Genomic DNA, 16,429 nt, shown 5'->3' with positions numbered 1-16,429 from the left:
CTTCCTGCCCCGGCAGCTGTCGCCGCTGCTGAACCGGAGGTTATTGGCGCAGCGGTCGAAGAATGAAGCGCTGCTTGTGTGCCGGCCATGAATATTCCCACTCGGTTGGGTAGATCATAGGGGTCCGGAATACTGTCGCCGTCGGAACAGCCCCCAATCCGGCCATCTTGTAGCTGATATAGAGATTCAGTTTCTCCAGTTGATGACTCGTCGCCGGAATAAACGACGGTCTCGCCGCGAGATTCCGATCCATCCTCGTAACTTCCTCCATGGATGACTCCCACGAAGGCACGCTTCACGGCCGGTTTAACCCGGGCGGACCGCGCACGCTGAGCCGTTTCGACGAGGTTGGTGCAGATGTCCGGCTCAGGGCCCGGTTCACCGATCTTGCCGATGAAAACGTGTATGCCACCAAAGGGGACCCGGTACCCGTACTCAACTGAGCCGGCCTCGGGGCCCCAGCCTGCATCATCGATGTAGAGCTTGCCGCGACGACTCTTAATCATCCGGCCCACAGCGTAGCCCTCGAGTCCTTCAAAGCGGCCCTCCAAGAACTTGAAACCATCGTGCGATAGCCCCACGGTGGGTGCCAACTGTCGTTGTTATGTCACGGCAGATGTCCTAGAGAAAGGACTTGTCGTGGAGCCATCGCGACGGGTTAGCTTGAAGGGGTTAAAGCGGACACAGGGACGCAAGAGAGTTTTATACTAGTTCGGCCCCTTCGATGAAGGTAAAAGCCTACGTCTAGTTGTGATGGAATTGATGGGGTTTCGATTACTAGGGAGCAAATAAGCTTCGCCTAAGTCTCGAGTTGTTGTCTGTTGTCCTTGAACCGCCGCCGGGTCGTCCCCTTATATACACAGGTGACGCCCGTCGGTTCACAGAGTCCCAATACCGGCTCATAGATGTGTCCGGTTTGGTCTCTACTTATTTCTATCTTATAATACAAGTTAAATACCAACGCCGGTTTACGGCTACAGGCCTTGAACCGACCATGGGCCTTGAGCTCTCATCTGCCTTCTTGGGCTTTGACATAATTAACTACTGATGAAGTTAACCCGGCCCAGATAGGCCGGTTTACGCCCAGTAGTAATATCCCCAACACTACGGGTTTGAGAACTATGTAGACATGACCGAGACACGTCTCCGGTTAATAACCAATAGCGGAACCTGGATGCTCATATTGGCTCCTACATATTCTACGAAGATCTTTATCGGTCAAACCGCATAACAACATACGTTGTTCCCTTTGTCATCGGTATGTTACTTGCCCGAGATTCGATCGTCGGTATCTCAATACCTAGTTCAATCTCGTTACCAGCAAGTCTCTTTACTCGTTCCGTAACACATCATCCCGCAACTAACTCATTAGTTGAAATGCTTGCAAGGCTTGAGTGATGTGCATTACCGAGAGGGCCCAGAGATACCTCTCCGACAATCGGAGTGACAAATCCTAATCTCGAAATACGCCAACCCAACAAATACCTTCGGAGACACCTGTAAAGCACCTTTATAATCACGCAGTTACGTTGTGACGTTTGGTAGCACACAAAGTGTTCCTTCGGTAAACGGGAGTTGCATAATCTCATAGTCATAGGAACATGTATAAGTCATGAAGAAAGCAATAGCAACATACTAAACGATCGTGTTCTAAGCTAACGGAATGGGTCAAGTCAATCACATCATTCTCTAATGATGTGACCCCGTTAATCAAATGACAACTCATGTCTATGGCTAGGAAACTTAACCATCTTTGATTCAACGAGCTAGTCAAGTAGAGGCATACTAGTGACACTCTGTTTGTCTATGTATTCACACATGTATTATGTTTCCAGTTAATACAATTCTAGCATGAATAATAAACATTTATCATGAAATAAGGAAATAAATAATAACTTTATTGTTGCCTCTTGGGCATATTTCCTTCACATTCTCCATCTTATTTTATACCATCTCACCAATATTATGCAGCTCCAAGAAGATCAACATTTGAACAATCACATGTTAAAGACCGTTTCAATCACAACGAATCGGTCCAGAGCTCAAGGAAGAAGAAAGATGCGGTAAAGTGAGTTTACCGCGTGAAAAGAGATGGTCGTAAGTGTGCTACTTCAGATTTGATCTCAAATAACAAAGAGCCAATTAAAGTGATGACATTGGCTACAAAAGGCAAAGAAGTGAAGCAATCAATTGATAAAAATCAAAGTGCCAAATCTGAAGAAAAGAGGTTGAGGGTGCACAAGGCCCAAAACGAGTTGCCATTGGTTGAAACAAAATCACAGCCGACATGCTCACTCGGCTTATCATATTGGCAAAAGAAGAGATTACAAAATCTTAGTGCACAAGAGCTGAGAAAAAGAACATGGCATGGGTTCCCAAGAAGATCAATCAAGACAAAAATGATGTGCATGCTTCTATTGCAACAAGTATAATAAAAGTGAAGAAGGAAAAGAATGAAAGCAACAAACAATTAAGCCAAAGGTGCGCATCACAACATCAAAATCTTCGGTTAGCACATCATCCATTTTCTTCAACCATGTTGTTGATGCCTTTGCCATGGAATTCATCCCTAGGTATGATCAATTACCCTCCATGGATTTATTTTGATCCATGGATGCAACATAATTTTCTATATCATGAGAGGGTATTACCAAATTACTATACATATGGTTAGTTACATTGTTGCTAATACAAAGGGGCCGAAATATTTTATTCCTATTTTATTTGTTTATTTCGGCTATACATAATTTGGTGGGTGAATTCTACATGGACCTCATGTTAATGGCTGATATTTATCTATCGTCCTAAGAATATGTCAAAGCATGGCTGGTGTAGTATCCTAACACCGTCCTTAGTTCAATTGGAGACCAAAACAAGCATCATGCCGCTTAAAATATTTTTTCACAATAATCAAAGCCGAATATAAAATTTTATTCGGTTTGGAGCTTTTGGTTGCCATACATATTGAGGCTTTGGGTGATTCGTTATGAGTAGTACAACAAATATCCAAGGGTAATCAATTTTCTGACGAATCACTTATAGTTTATCTTGGGGTATGTCTAGATGCAAAATTTACCTTGGGTTGCATTAAAATTGTTCATATATTTAGACATGTCAATTGAAGAGAGTTGGCATAGCAAGCATCCAGCTACCATGTCCGTCATGGTGTATTGCATATCTATCAATAGTCGATGCTTATTCTTGCCAACATAGGTAAGGCCGAATTGGAGCTCACTACCTCGGCCACTAATGAAACTTTTATGCAGACAAAGTAAGGATTCGAGAAAGTTCATTGTTGATTATCTACAAGATCCTAGCAGAAGGGTGGACAATATGGTTGATAGATGGTTTTGACATGCGTACCTATGAAACTTTATAGTCGGATTAATGAAGTTGAGAAAGTCACCCAAGCTTGCATCAAAATATTCACACAAGAAATGGCCGATATAAACTTATCGTCCTAAGCATATGCAAAATGGCCAATGTAGTGTTGACATCGTCCTTAGAGCAAGCTATGTGCAAGTTATTTTTCGGCACACAAGCTTTGCCGAAAAACAGGGGGCATGTGTTGACACCAGATTTTGGCACGGTCAAGAATTTAAATAATATGGCTTCAAATGGAGAAGTGATCTACATAAAAAAGTTTCGTATTGTCGATATGAACATCTTTGAAGTTTAGGCCATCGCCATCCGATCTTATCTAGAAGGCCGAAGTTGTATTCGAAATACCAAGATTTTGTATTCAGAACACTATTCGGCTGATTACGCTCCCAGGACTGCCTCGTATGGAAAAATGATCTATATGAATTGTCTTCGTCTCGTCGAAACGATCGATTTTGATATAAATATCGTCTTAATCCGAGGTCGTATGCAACCGGTGGAGGCAAAACAAGGTCAGAAACAGAAGCTGCAGAGTCATTTCGGACCGACCGAGTTGATTTGATCGGTGAGACCGAGTTTGTCCGAAAATTTACCAGAAAGTTGGCAATGTTGACTCGGTAGGACCGAAGCAAACCAATCGGTGAGACCGAGATTGATCCGTAAATTACAGAAGGTTACATAGAGTTGGCCACGTTCACCCGGTGGGACCGAAGCAAACCAATCGGTGAGACCGAGATTGATCCGGAAATTGCCAAAGATTCCTGCCCGAGTTAGGTTAGGGTTTTTGATGTTTTGGATGTAATTTTTAGTACTTTTCTTGTACGGAAAGTCTAGCCGCCTCATAAATAGATGAGAGATGACGGCCGATTGAACAACACACAATTGAACATATCAATCTATCATCTTTTACCTTTACCTTTATCTCCCTTCCTTGTTCTTCTTTTTTCTCGTTCTTCGTTCGTTCTTCTTGTTGCAGGACGACGAACCTCGAGGACCTAGGGGCGATCAGGTCGACCTAGGGCAGCCCATAGCCACCGCGCGCCCTGACGGGGTCCCTCCCGGGCGCGTGGGGTTTCGGGTCCTCAAAAGCTCCCGCCGGATTGCTTGCGTACCGCGCTTTTGGATGAGTCTCCTTCGACGTGAGCTGCGGTGCATCACCCTCGGCGTTGGAGGTACACGGTGACGTGTTCATGTGCGATCAAAGGGTCCAGCCGAAACCGCATTGATCTGATTTGGAAGCAAAGAGCAAAAAGGCGGGGGTTGGTGCGCAGCGAGTTTAAAATTGAGATAAGCCCGGGAAGGCGACGTTGCGCGCTCTCGTCTCTTCACTCGCCGGGGCCGAACGAGTGGTCCTCCTCCACCTCCAGTCCACCTCCGCCTCCAGTCCCCAAACCCCCCAACCTCTCGCAGAGGCAGAGGCAGAGCAGACCCACCGGCTGCAAGGCTGGACCACCGGCCACGAGGCCACGCGTCAGGGAAACACCCTCTCCCTCTCCGAACGAAAATGGAGGTGGTCGTCTCGTCGTCCACCTTTGCCGGGCCCGTCCTTAATGACGCGCGGTAATCTATCGCCCGAGCTGAGCTTCTACAGTCACCGGAGGTCCGGGGAGCACTGTGAAGCGTCACATGGGATGGGCTTGTACGTACGCTAGCTGCACATTTATTACGGCAGTGGGCAGGTCGCCCATCCCCATCGCGGCCGCCGTCTCCCCCTTCTCGCCTCCAGCTCCAGCTCCAGGTCCCGGCCCGCTTTAAATCCGCCCCTGGCCTCCCTTCCGGCCTCCCTCCCTCCATCGCTCGCTCGCCGCTGCTTAGTGGAGTAGTATAATCAGTACAGATAATTATTGGCAGCCAGATATTTTCGTCCGCTCAGTTCAGTTCACCACTGCCGGTGGCCGCCAGTGCCCGGATCGCCGATCGACACATGGACGCGGCCATATCCGCCGCCCACGAAGCGCCGCCCGCTGTCGTCCTCGTCTCCGCCGGCGCCAGCCACTCCGTCGCCCTCCTCGGTAAGTCAAGCGGACCGTTTTCTTTCTTCCTTTCTTTCTTTCTGGGCGGAGGGAGCGTTTCGTCGAGCGCCGCCTCGGCGCGCAGGGCGGGGATTCTTTCCTTCCAGTTGTTTGGGCGCAGCAGTGGGGTGTGGATCGCGGTGCTGACGGGTTCCGCACCGCGGTGGCGGCGGCTTGTGCTTTGTAGCGGGCAATGTGCTGTGCACGTGGGGCAGGGGAGAGGACGGGCAGCTCGGCCACGGGGACGCCGAGGACCGGCTCGTGCCGACGGTGATCACCGGCTTCGAGGCGCCGGGGATCACGTCCGTCATCTGCGGGGCGGACCACACCACCGCCTACTCCGAGGACGAGCACCAGGTCTACAGCTGGGGGTGGGGGGATTTCGGGAGGCTGGGGCATGGCAACTCCACCGACGTGTTCACGCCCCAGCCGGTCAAGGCGCTGCAGGGGATAAAGATCAAGCAGCTAGCCTGTGGGGATAGCCACTGTCTGGCCGTCACCATGGCCGGTGAAGTGCTCAGGTAAGCCGGCTAGCAACACTTGGTATATACCAGCTGCCTTTCAAAAAGTGCAACATATGTGCTACCGAGAGGACTTTTCGTCAATTGATAAGATCGCTGCATTGCATTGCTCTGGTTGATCTTCGAGTGACTGTTACTCTAGTCTGAACTTCTCATACATGCTTGTTTTAGTTGGGGGCGTAACCAAAATGGCCAGCTTGGCCTTGGAACTACTGAAGATTCGCTGCTCCCACAAACGATTCAAGCTTTTGAGGTACAATATTCTTCTTATGTGCTATTTTTAGATAGCAAATGCAAATATATGATACAAGGAAAAGAAAATCTAGTGTCATCTTCCTTGATACTTGTCCATGACAACAATCTTTTGATTGCATTTTGTTACGGTAGGGATCCCCTACCAGGGAAGCGTGCCATGTGGAAATAATTGCTATGATTTGTAGTATTCGATATACAGACCAACATGACATGTAATGTTGGTGGGATCCTGTCAGATTACTGTGATGGGCATTCCGTCATTTATACGTAGGTACCACTCTGATATAGACATCAGTGAATAGCACCGTGTTAATGATAAACAAATAACCTTTAAGTATACTTATCTTCTAAAAAATTATCAACAAATATAATAAAGCTTGTGTGGGAATGCAGACATGCTGACCTTCTAATGAATATGATGTGCAAGGTTATTAAGAGCTAATGGTCCAAAATGTGTAGGGTATTTCTGTGAAGATGATTGCTGCTGGTGCCGAACATACTGCTGCAGTAACTGAAGATGGCGAAATCTATGGATGGGGCTGGGGTCGATATGGAAACTTGGGTCTTGGTGATCGGAATGACCGATTAGTTCCTGAAAAAGTATCTTCAGTGGAGGTAATGGTCTAATTGGCATGACTTGCTTAACATTTACATCCACAGACACACTCCTACTAATGCCTTCATCAATTGATCCATAAAAATGGAATATTCCATTTCCATCTATATCTGTGTTCTGTAGTGGTATTATCAAGCACCCAACATATCCCTGTTAGTGTTATCATAGAACTAATTAATGATGAATATGATGGACCAGTATTCAGAAACAAGGACTGGCTTCCTGTCTGGGGCAGTACTACCCATGTATATTCATGCTTCATAGTTAAATAGCTAACACTTCAGAAGAATCTCTAAATGGAAACATCTGGAATACTAATTGTTCTTTGAGATGACTAGTAGAAGCTTATATATCCTCATCTAGCCATCCCCATCCAGTCATCCATATGTGATTCTATTCATTGAAATTACATTTTTTTTTGGAAAAGGAGGCTTACCCCCGGCCTCTGCATCCGACTTTTACATGCAATGCTGTCTTCTACAGTTCCGACTATGGAAGGCATTAGTTTATTTTTTGTCTCGTCTTCTTACTTGCTCTCTTTGTTCTTATGCTTCCAGGTTTATCTTTATTTTGTTACTTGCACTTTTGTAGGGAGAGAAGATGGTGCTTGTTGCATGCGGATGGCGCCATACCATTACTGTTTCCTCCTCCGGTAGTTTGTACACTTACGGTTGGAGTAAATATGGTCAGCTTGGTCATGGCGACTTTGAAGATCATCTAGTTCCACATAAAGTAGAAGCCTTAAAGGATAGCTCTACATCCCAGGTACTAGCTAATACCAACAACATTCTGTGTTACGCAATGTTTATGATTATATCTTCAGGCAAGTCCATAGCCATAGGGCAGGGCTTGGGATATCTAGAGGCAATGTAGTGTTACTTTTGTAGTCCTCCAAGCAACTCAGAACCTATCATATGCTATTCAGCCTGCAGAATTCCTCGGGCTGGACTAAAGTCTTGGTGCTATCAAGTTTTCTTTTGTTACATACTGCATATGTGCTGATTGATTGGTGATTGAGGTCTGTGAAGAAGGTTAATAATATGTACATATGCTCTATCTCATTTAGATTTCAGGTGGATGGAGGCACACAATGGCACTTACATCAGATGGAAAACTTTATGGATGGGGATGGAACAAGGTCATTATCAATGTCCATCTACTTTTCTTTATCTGTCATATAGTTGGTATCTGTGTAAAACTACACAAGGAAGTCTTTTATTGCGTGGTTTTGTTCACGATTTCAAAAGACCAAATACTCAAAATGAATCTCTAATGTGGTACCCGGCCGTAATCAGTTTTGTATATGCATTGATTACTATGGCGCCATCATTTCATGACAATCAAAAGATACCTCTACACAAAGAAAACAAAATAAGACTTCATATTAATTTAAACATGACCAACCGAGTTTCAGAATGTGATCATTTATTATAATTTTTACTTGGAGAATCACCATTGTTTGCTAAAGTGCAACCACTTTATATAGGATAGATTTAAGTCTTTACAGATGCTTGGCTTTGGTAGAATGTTGAGAGTCATAACTCATCCGATCGGGCTATACAACACTTAGTTTTTACTAATGAGTAATGACTAGCCAGAATGAATGGAGTTCTGTCGGATCCTAGATTTGAGCCCTTTCATTATCCCTGTCGTCATTCGATAAGTTTTTTCACAATGCTACAGCTAGTGGTGGACTGGTTTTTTGTGATCTCATTCATTTAAATTTATTATTGTTAAACGGTGCCTGTATGCTGAGCTTGGCTTGAATTCCGACTCTACTTTTCTGCACTGGCATATTATGGTCGACATATTATGTTCCCAGTGTTTCATCTTTCACTTGTCCATGTGGTTTATCTTTGCCTGCACTAATCGTCTCATATTTTCATCTGCAGTTTGGGCAAGTTGGAGCTGGCGACAATGCTGATCACTGTTCCCCAGCACAGGTTAATTTTCCAGAGGAACAGGTATGGCATGTGTTTGGGAGTGCTAAATGATCCATGGAAGTCATAACCAGCAAATTTATGCTCAAAGTCGTCTCATTGATTCACGTGAATAATAATCAAACTTCCATACCTTGTGGTGGTACTGCAGAAAGTTGCCCAAGTTGCTTGTGGATGGAGGCACACTCTTGCTTTCACAGAAAAGAAAAATGTGTTTGCATGGGGAAGGGGTACCAGTGGACAACTCGGTCATGGGGAAATAGTTGACAGGTGGTTCCTGTTTAATGTTTTTATTCAAGCACTCATTTGAACTAGCCCTTGATCACCTAACGTAAACTAACAAAATATCATCTTGCACAATCCTGAAGGAACACACCTGTGATTATTGATGCCCTAAGCCCGGATGGTCCTGGCTCCAAGAAGCTGGAATCTTCAGCAGCTATTCCCTTTGCTGGTTGGTACCAAATGCGCTCTAGCCACAGATACTAGCAGGCGCTCGTTTTCAGACAGACAACTAATGGTACTTCGTGATGTTTTCAGCTAAAATTTGGGTGTCACCCTCTGAAAGATATGCTCTTGTTCCTGATGAGAAGGTGAGCTCATGCCTAGTAGACATGCAACCTCTTTCTCCTTGCGAGAATATGAAGTTCTTTTACATACCGTTGGACTGTCACTGAAGATTGATCCGTGTTGATCTGTAGGTTGCCAAATCAGGCGATGTCAGCGCACGTGGCAATGGTGCGGATGCGAGTGTGCCCGAGAACGATGTAAAGAGAATGCGCGTGTCATCCTAGTTCGATGACCTATCATCTATGCACCTCATTAACCCTAGCACTACTATCAAAAAAACCTTGCGCATTGTTCACCAGTTTCCACCTAGTGGTGTCCAGTTAATGTGCATTCCGTTCTGCCAAAGTACTTTCCAGAAGAGGAGCCTCCTTCTCCTGGCGTTGAGATGATGTATCAGCACCTATGGTGTATAATTCACCTCTTAGAGGTGGCTAGTAGAATCAACCTGGACCTGTGTTTGGAATGTTTCAGTAGCTGCATCCGACACTTTGTTTGGACGGTACAATCAATAAGCTATACGTTCTTATCCCTATTTTCAGTTTTTCATAGCTCAATCTGGACTAAATTGTTTTTATTTTGGAAAATATACTAACGGTAATTTCATAACAAAATGATACATTATTGTTTTTTCAATGAGCTAATGAAAATGAAATGAGATAAACATTTTTTGGGTCCCTCAACTGTCTACACAATTCCCTTTTGGACCACTTATACTAGACTTAAACATGCTCTTTATGGTGCCTCCTTTTTTTCCGAGAGTATGTGAAACGCGTACCATTCCTTCTACTTCTTTATAGATTTTTTTGACAAAAAAGATTACCCCCTGTCTTTGCATCAAAGCGATGCATGCAGCCATCTTATTAACTAAAAGGTCAAACAAGTGTGTAGTATGATACAAAAACTCATTAAGAGATAAAAAAAGGGAGAACTCAAAGCCACAACTGGCAAAACATAGAACTAGATGCCTATACACTTATCCTCTTGTTGGACCGCCATCCAAACCAGTTATAGTTATCCCGTGCTACCGTCTCACATCGGTTGCACCCATATGTCATATGCTCCTTGGCTTCCGCACGGCTAAGTAACAACCACGTACGGATCCAGCCAGTTGCTCTGAAGATCACGTGCAAAAATATTTGTGATGTTTTGTCTGTTACAAATCACGTCATTTTGACAGTTTCATATGGCCCAAAATAATGCACACACTCCGAGTCGAATATGCGCCCCTAACTTATGCTCTACCCCGTTTAGCCAAGTCCCAAAAAGGGGGTTTATGGTATCAGGTGGTAAAAAGCACATGCACAGTTCGCCGCAATAGTTTGTCAAGTGGACAATCAAGAAACAAATGTTGGATCGATTCATTTCGATCGCAGAAACATCGCTTACTACTCTCCTAATTACGTTTTGCCAGGTTATCCTTAGTCAGGATCACTTCTTTGTGTACGAACCACATTAAAAAACTATCTCTAGTGGAACCTTAATTTTTCAAATATGTAGTGATTTTGAGATTGGACCAGTGTGTTATGAAGTCTATATACATAAACTTCACTGAGAATACTCCTGACACTGAAAATTTCCAGTGTAGTGTATCTGGCTCATTAGAAAGGCCGATTTGCATCACCCTGCACAAGATGTAGCCATCTATCCCATCGTTCCCCTAGAAGCGATCTTCTGAACTGTATGTTTAAAGGAACTGATCCTAGAATTATACTAATGAAAGCCTCCTTTCGTTGTACAATATTGTAGAGGGTTGGATATTGTATGGCGAGCGACGTGTCCCCTAGCCACGTAACTTCTCATAACCTACTTGAATTGCCATTCCCGACACTGAATTTGGTCCTATTGAAAAGGCTACCTTTGTCCGCATGAGCCCCTTCCAAAAGGATGAATCATTCGACTGTGCCGTAACTTGGGCAAGGGTCATGGAGTGTAGATACTTGTTACACAATAATTATATCCACACTTCCTCGTCCTCAACGGGAAGTCTATACAACCAGTTACTGAGTAAGCATTTGTTCTTTATCTCAAGGTTTTCTATAACTAAACCTCCTTGATCCTTCGGCCTGCGAATTATATCCCACTTTGCCAGCCTATATTTTGATTTAGTCTCATCACTCTCGCAAAAGAAGCATGATCAATAAAAGTCATCTTTTGCGTACCCCCATGGGTACCTCAAAGAAGGACAACAGGAACATCATTATACTTGTAAGCACGAAATTTGTCAGGATTAGCCGACCCCCATAAGACATAAGTTTGCCCTTGCAGTACCTAAGCTTTTTTCTCAAATACATCCTCTATGCACTTCCATTCTTTCTTGGTGAGATTTCAGTGGTGAATTGATATTCCCAGATTCTGAATGGAAGAGACCCCAACTGCTACTTGTGATCTGCGTTGGTATTTCCCCGAAGAGGAGATGATGATGCAGTACAACAGAGGTAAGTATTTCCCTCAGTTATGAAACCAAGGTTATCAATCCAGTAGAAGAATCAAGCAATACTATGTAAATAGCACCTGCACATAAATAACAAATACTTGCAACCCAGCGCGTAAAGGGGTAGTCAATCCCTCAACGGTTATGAGCAAGATTAAATTGTATATGATTTGATAAATAGATCTAACTAAATTGCAAAGTAAAATAAATAAAAGAAAATTGCAGCAAGGTATTTTTAGGATTTTTATATGATAAAAGATAGACCCGATGTTCATAGTTTTCACTAGAGGCTTCTCTCAAGAAAATAGAATACAGTGGGTAAATAAATTACTGTTGAGCAATTGATAGAAAAACAAATAATTATGGCGATATCCAAGGCAATGATCATACATAGGCATCACGTCCAAGATTAGTAGACCGAAACGATTTTGCATTTACTACTATTACTTCACACATCGACCGCTATCCAGCATGCATCTAGTGTATTAAATTCATGGAAAAACAGAGTAATGCATTAGGCATGATGACATGATGTAGACAAGACAAACTCATGTATGAATAAACCCCATCTTTTTACCCTTAATGGCAACCATACATACGTGTCATGTCCCTTTCTATCACTGGGATTGAGCACCGCAAGAACGAACCCATCACAAAGCACCTCTTCCCATGGCAATATAAATTAATCTAGTTGGCCAAACCAAACCAATAAATCGGAGAAGAAATACGAGTCTATATTAATCATGCATAAAAGAGTTCAGAGAAAACCCAAATAATATTCATGGATAGATCTGATCATAAACTCACAATTCATCGGATCTCAACAAACACACCGCAAAAAAGAATTACATCGGATAGAACTCCAAGAACATCAAGGAGAACATTGTATTTAAGAACATCGAGAGAGAAGAAGCCATCTAGCTACTAAGTATGGACCCGTAGGTCTATGATAAACTACTCACGCATCATCGGAGGGGCAACAAGGTTGATGAAGAACCCCTCCGTGATCGTTTCCCCCTCTGGCAGAGTGCTGGAAAAGGCCTCTAGAGTGGATCTCGTGGTTCTGGAACTTGTGATGGCAGAAATAGTATTTCGTGGACTCCCCTGAGGGTTTTGGGATTTATGGATATTTATAGTCAAAATTAGGTCATACATAGCCTTAGGGGCCCCACCACCCATCAGGGCGCGCCTACCCTCCTGGGCGCGCCCTGGTGGGTGGTGGGCCCATGCTCCCACGTCTGGTCTTCCCCCGAAGCTTCTAGTGTTCATTATGTCCAGAAAAAAATCTCCAAAAAATTTCGTGGCATTTGGACTTCGTTTGGTACTGGTATTCTGCGAAACCAAAAACAAGTAAAAAAACAGCAACTGGCACTGGGCACTAGGTTAATAGGTTAGTCCCAAAAAATAATATAAAGTTGCTTGTAAATATATATAAAACATCCAAGATTGATACTTTAATAGCATGGAACAATAAAATAATTATAGATACGTTGGAGACGTATCACCAACTTACACCCAAATAACTGTCTATAATTGTCCTGCTCTTCCTTGGCGCGTCCAACATAGAACATTTCACTTTTGTTAAAACTAGATGATTCCCCGCGCATTGCTGCGGGAATGTATGGTCAAAAAATAAACATTGATGATTAGGTAGAATTATGATTTTGATGATCAGATTACTCTTTCAGTCACATGGAACAATGTTATGAGTTCAAGGGGAAAGAGAAATTTAATTTTCACTGTCCAGTACAATTCTATGTGTAGGTGCTAATAACGGGAATTTTGCACCAACCAAAAATTGGAAGTACATTATCAAAGACTTGGTCATTACATACTTCCCAAATGCACCAAGTCTCTAAATAGCAATTCCCATGGCAAATAGTTTGTTTATCTATTCTTTAACAATCTCTATCCCTCAAATAATTTGGTTGCCTGTTCTCCATTAGCATTGCAAGGCAAAAGAAAATTCCAAGGAAAATACAACTATATTCCTTGACATGAGTACTTGAGCCGGCAGAACATTTCCAAAGCAAATTGAAATGGAATAAAAGATCCCTCAACTTTTAATATGCCCGCCAAAATACTAAGGCACGCCATGGAATCAGGAGCCCTGTTGGATTAGTAACGCTGGATGTCAATAAGGAAGCTTGTAGTTATACAAAATAGCAATAGATGCATTATTGTTCCCAACAAAAAGATTGATCACATGACGTCATGACACGGGAGGATAAAAGAAAGATGCATCAAGTAGCAGAACGGAGCAAGAACACAACCCACTTTTTATTTTTTTGCATTTATTCTCAGCATAGATGAATTATACAATTAGAAAAACAATACTGCCATGAGACTATACATAAAAGATCCCTTGCCAGACCACAAGTGAAAGGCAACAAAATCGTAAGCGAGAGTAATAAACATGGTCACAAAACTGATGGCACCTCGATTGGTAATGGCCAATTAGCAAAGGAGAATGCCCTCAATGTTGTGGTTCTCTACAGTATATTCCATGAAGATTTGCCCCATGTTACTCACAATAAGAAGGGAACATTACTTGGAGATGCCAAATCATTTTAAAGCAACCCAAATATGAAGATTTGAGCACCACTTCACTACTCCTTTGGCAAATTTTGGGTCATCCCCACAATCAAATTGACAAAAAATGGAATAATCCAATGAGTCTACACCACCAACAAAAATAAAATCATGTACATTTCATAGAAATGTACATATTAATATAACAACAAAGTTCAACGGATTGATATACTGAACCCTTTACAAACTGGTGATGCACAAATATTGAACCATACATAACTGGTGATTATTTGCTAGATTTAGTTGGCAATGATTACCATGAAGGTCACGATAATGGGAATGAAGAAAGCATTGTGAATGAAAAATCAGAATATAATTTGGAATCTCATACGTTCAAAAGAACTCTAGTGCTGCAAAAATAAAACAGTGTTGGAACTATGAAGTTTCTTAGAGGAAGACAAAACATATCTTACCATCATAGTGCAACGATGAAGTATTTTTCAAGAATAAAAAAATCATTGGTTGTCAATGATATACCAAACACATGGTGTTGAATGACAGAACATTGATGCACTTTTAATATGTAATCCATGTCTTCATCTGTTGGGATGACAATATAGATCTCAAAGTTTTCCGTACAGTGACGAAACATGAGTGGTATGACATCAACTTCACTGATTTATATCTTCTATATTTCAAACGAAAGTTGTCATGTGGCCAAAGCCCCTAGCCAACTTCATGAAAAAGAGAACGGACATGTGCCAACACATAAATAATCACAATGGTATGCATCAGTAATCCTATAATTATGATACAATACATGTTCTTTTGAGATCAATATAGTGCAAGAGGGAACGTCAGATTAACTTTGCATGACCTAGCAGGCATGAGACAATTTTGGAGCAAAGGTGCAGACACCAACCTGATGTTGAAAACTATGGGAGCGATGTCGCTCCACTATCTGAAGGTTTTTTTTACGGGAGCACGGGAAGTCGATTGTTGAGAGGCGGCGGCATCGTCGCTTCCGTACAACATGGAGGTGGCGGAGGTCGTTCTTCAGGAGGCAGAGTCGTCGAGGTGGCCGGGGTTGGGCGCCTCAAATCTGCAGCGTGGTAGTTCTGCACCGGATCTCCCTCCCCCTCTCCCCTACCTCTGGCGCCCCCACCCATCACCATCTCTCCCCAGATTAGATCGAGATGCAGGTGAGGCGACGGGCAGATCGATGTCGCGATGGAGGTGGCTCCATTGAGGTCCTCGCATGCCAGGAGAAGGAGAGGAGGATGCGGCGGCATGGGGTGCCCGTGCTCGCCCGCGTGGAAGAACGCCGGAGCGGTCAGCTGCAGGGCATCGATGGTGCGTGGGTAGTGAATGGGGGCATCTCCTGCTGCCAGGGATAAGAAGAGATCGACCGATAGGCTTCTCTTGATCGGTTATTACACCACCTCATCAGTTACGGAAGCCCAAAGAGGCTCGCTTATGACTTTGTTACCCCCGAAACAAAAAACAAAACGACTTGTTGATACTGATCTGGCGAGCGATAATATTCTGTGATGGGTAAAAAAGTTAATTATCAAAATAAATGATGATGTGGCAGTTAGTGGGTTACTCCTATTTAGTATTGATGATGTGGATAGTGTGCATGTTGAAAGAATAGGTAGAAGTGGGGAGCAACTTATTAAGAATGTTAGATTGATTTCCAACCCAGAAAGTTGTTCGAAGAGACATAAATCAGATTCATATTCCTAGCCTTTTGTCAAATCAAGTTCCATGAAAATAATAGTATCATCTGCATATTGAAGAATGAAAACCCCACTATCCACGAGATGAGGAATAAGCCCACTGAAATATCGTGGATGTCGCCTAGAGGGGGGGGGGGTGAATAGGCTCTTTAAAATAATTACGGTTTAGGCTTGAACAAATGCGGAATAAACCTAGCGGTTAGTTTGTCAAGCACAAAACCTACAACAACTAGGATCACCTATGTGCACCAACAACCTATGCTAAGCAAGATAAACTACTAGGTGATAGCAAGATATATGACAAGAAACAATATGGCTATCACAAAGTAAAGTGCATAAGTAAAGAGCACGGGTAAGAGATAACCGAGGCACGCAGAGACTAGTCCGGTGGTAGAGCGGTACATGGCCGGTACAACCTTCGGACCAATCCTG

The 16,429-nt window shown here is 43.3% G+C and overlaps 1 protein-coding gene across 1 annotated transcript; it reads left to right on the top strand.

Moving 5' to 3' along the window:
• The first annotated feature begins 4,797 nt into the window (after window positions 1-4,797).
• On the top strand, window positions 4,798-9,827 carry UVR8 (Regulator of chromosome condensation (RCC1) family protein). The gene is made up of 11 exons (XM_087544193.1): window positions 4,798-5,393; window positions 5,581-5,914; window positions 6,086-6,167; window positions 6,629-6,784; window positions 7,377-7,550; window positions 7,852-7,923; window positions 8,678-8,749; window positions 8,877-8,995; window positions 9,094-9,179; window positions 9,266-9,318; window positions 9,427-9,827. Exons 1-11 carry the CDS (start codon window positions 5,306-5,308, stop codon window positions 9,517-9,519), a joined length of 1,329 nt encoding a protein of 442 aa, XP_087400319.1. The 5' UTR covers window positions 4,798-5,305; the 3' UTR covers window positions 9,520-9,827.
• The last annotated feature ends 6,602 nt before the right edge of the window (window positions 9,828-16,429 follow it).

Source organism: Triticum urartu, chromosome 2A, assembly GCF_056163025.1.
Source record: "Triticum urartu cultivar PI428250 chromosome 2A, HENAU_Tu73, whole genome shotgun sequence".
NCBI classification, from domain to species: domain Eukaryota; kingdom Viridiplantae; phylum Streptophyta; class Magnoliopsida; order Poales; family Poaceae; genus Triticum; species Triticum urartu.
Note: the sequence above shows the minus strand (reverse complement) of the source record. Positions and strands in the feature narration are given on the sequence as shown.

Bases quoted from the DNA above. Each gene is read 5' to 3' on its own strand.
- UVR8 (XM_087544193.1), top strand. From the start codon at position 5,306: ATGGACGCGGCCATATCCGCCGCCCACGAAGCGCCGCCCGCTGTCGTC. The intron at 5,394-5,580 runs GTAAGTCAAGCG...TGTGCTTTGTAG, and splicing joins CCACTCCGTCGCCCTCCTCG to CGGGCAATGTGCTGTGCACG. The intron at 5,915-6,085 runs GTAAGCCGGCTA...TGCTTGTTTTAG, and splicing joins ATGGCCGGTGAAGTGCTCAG to TTGGGGGCGTAACCAAAATG.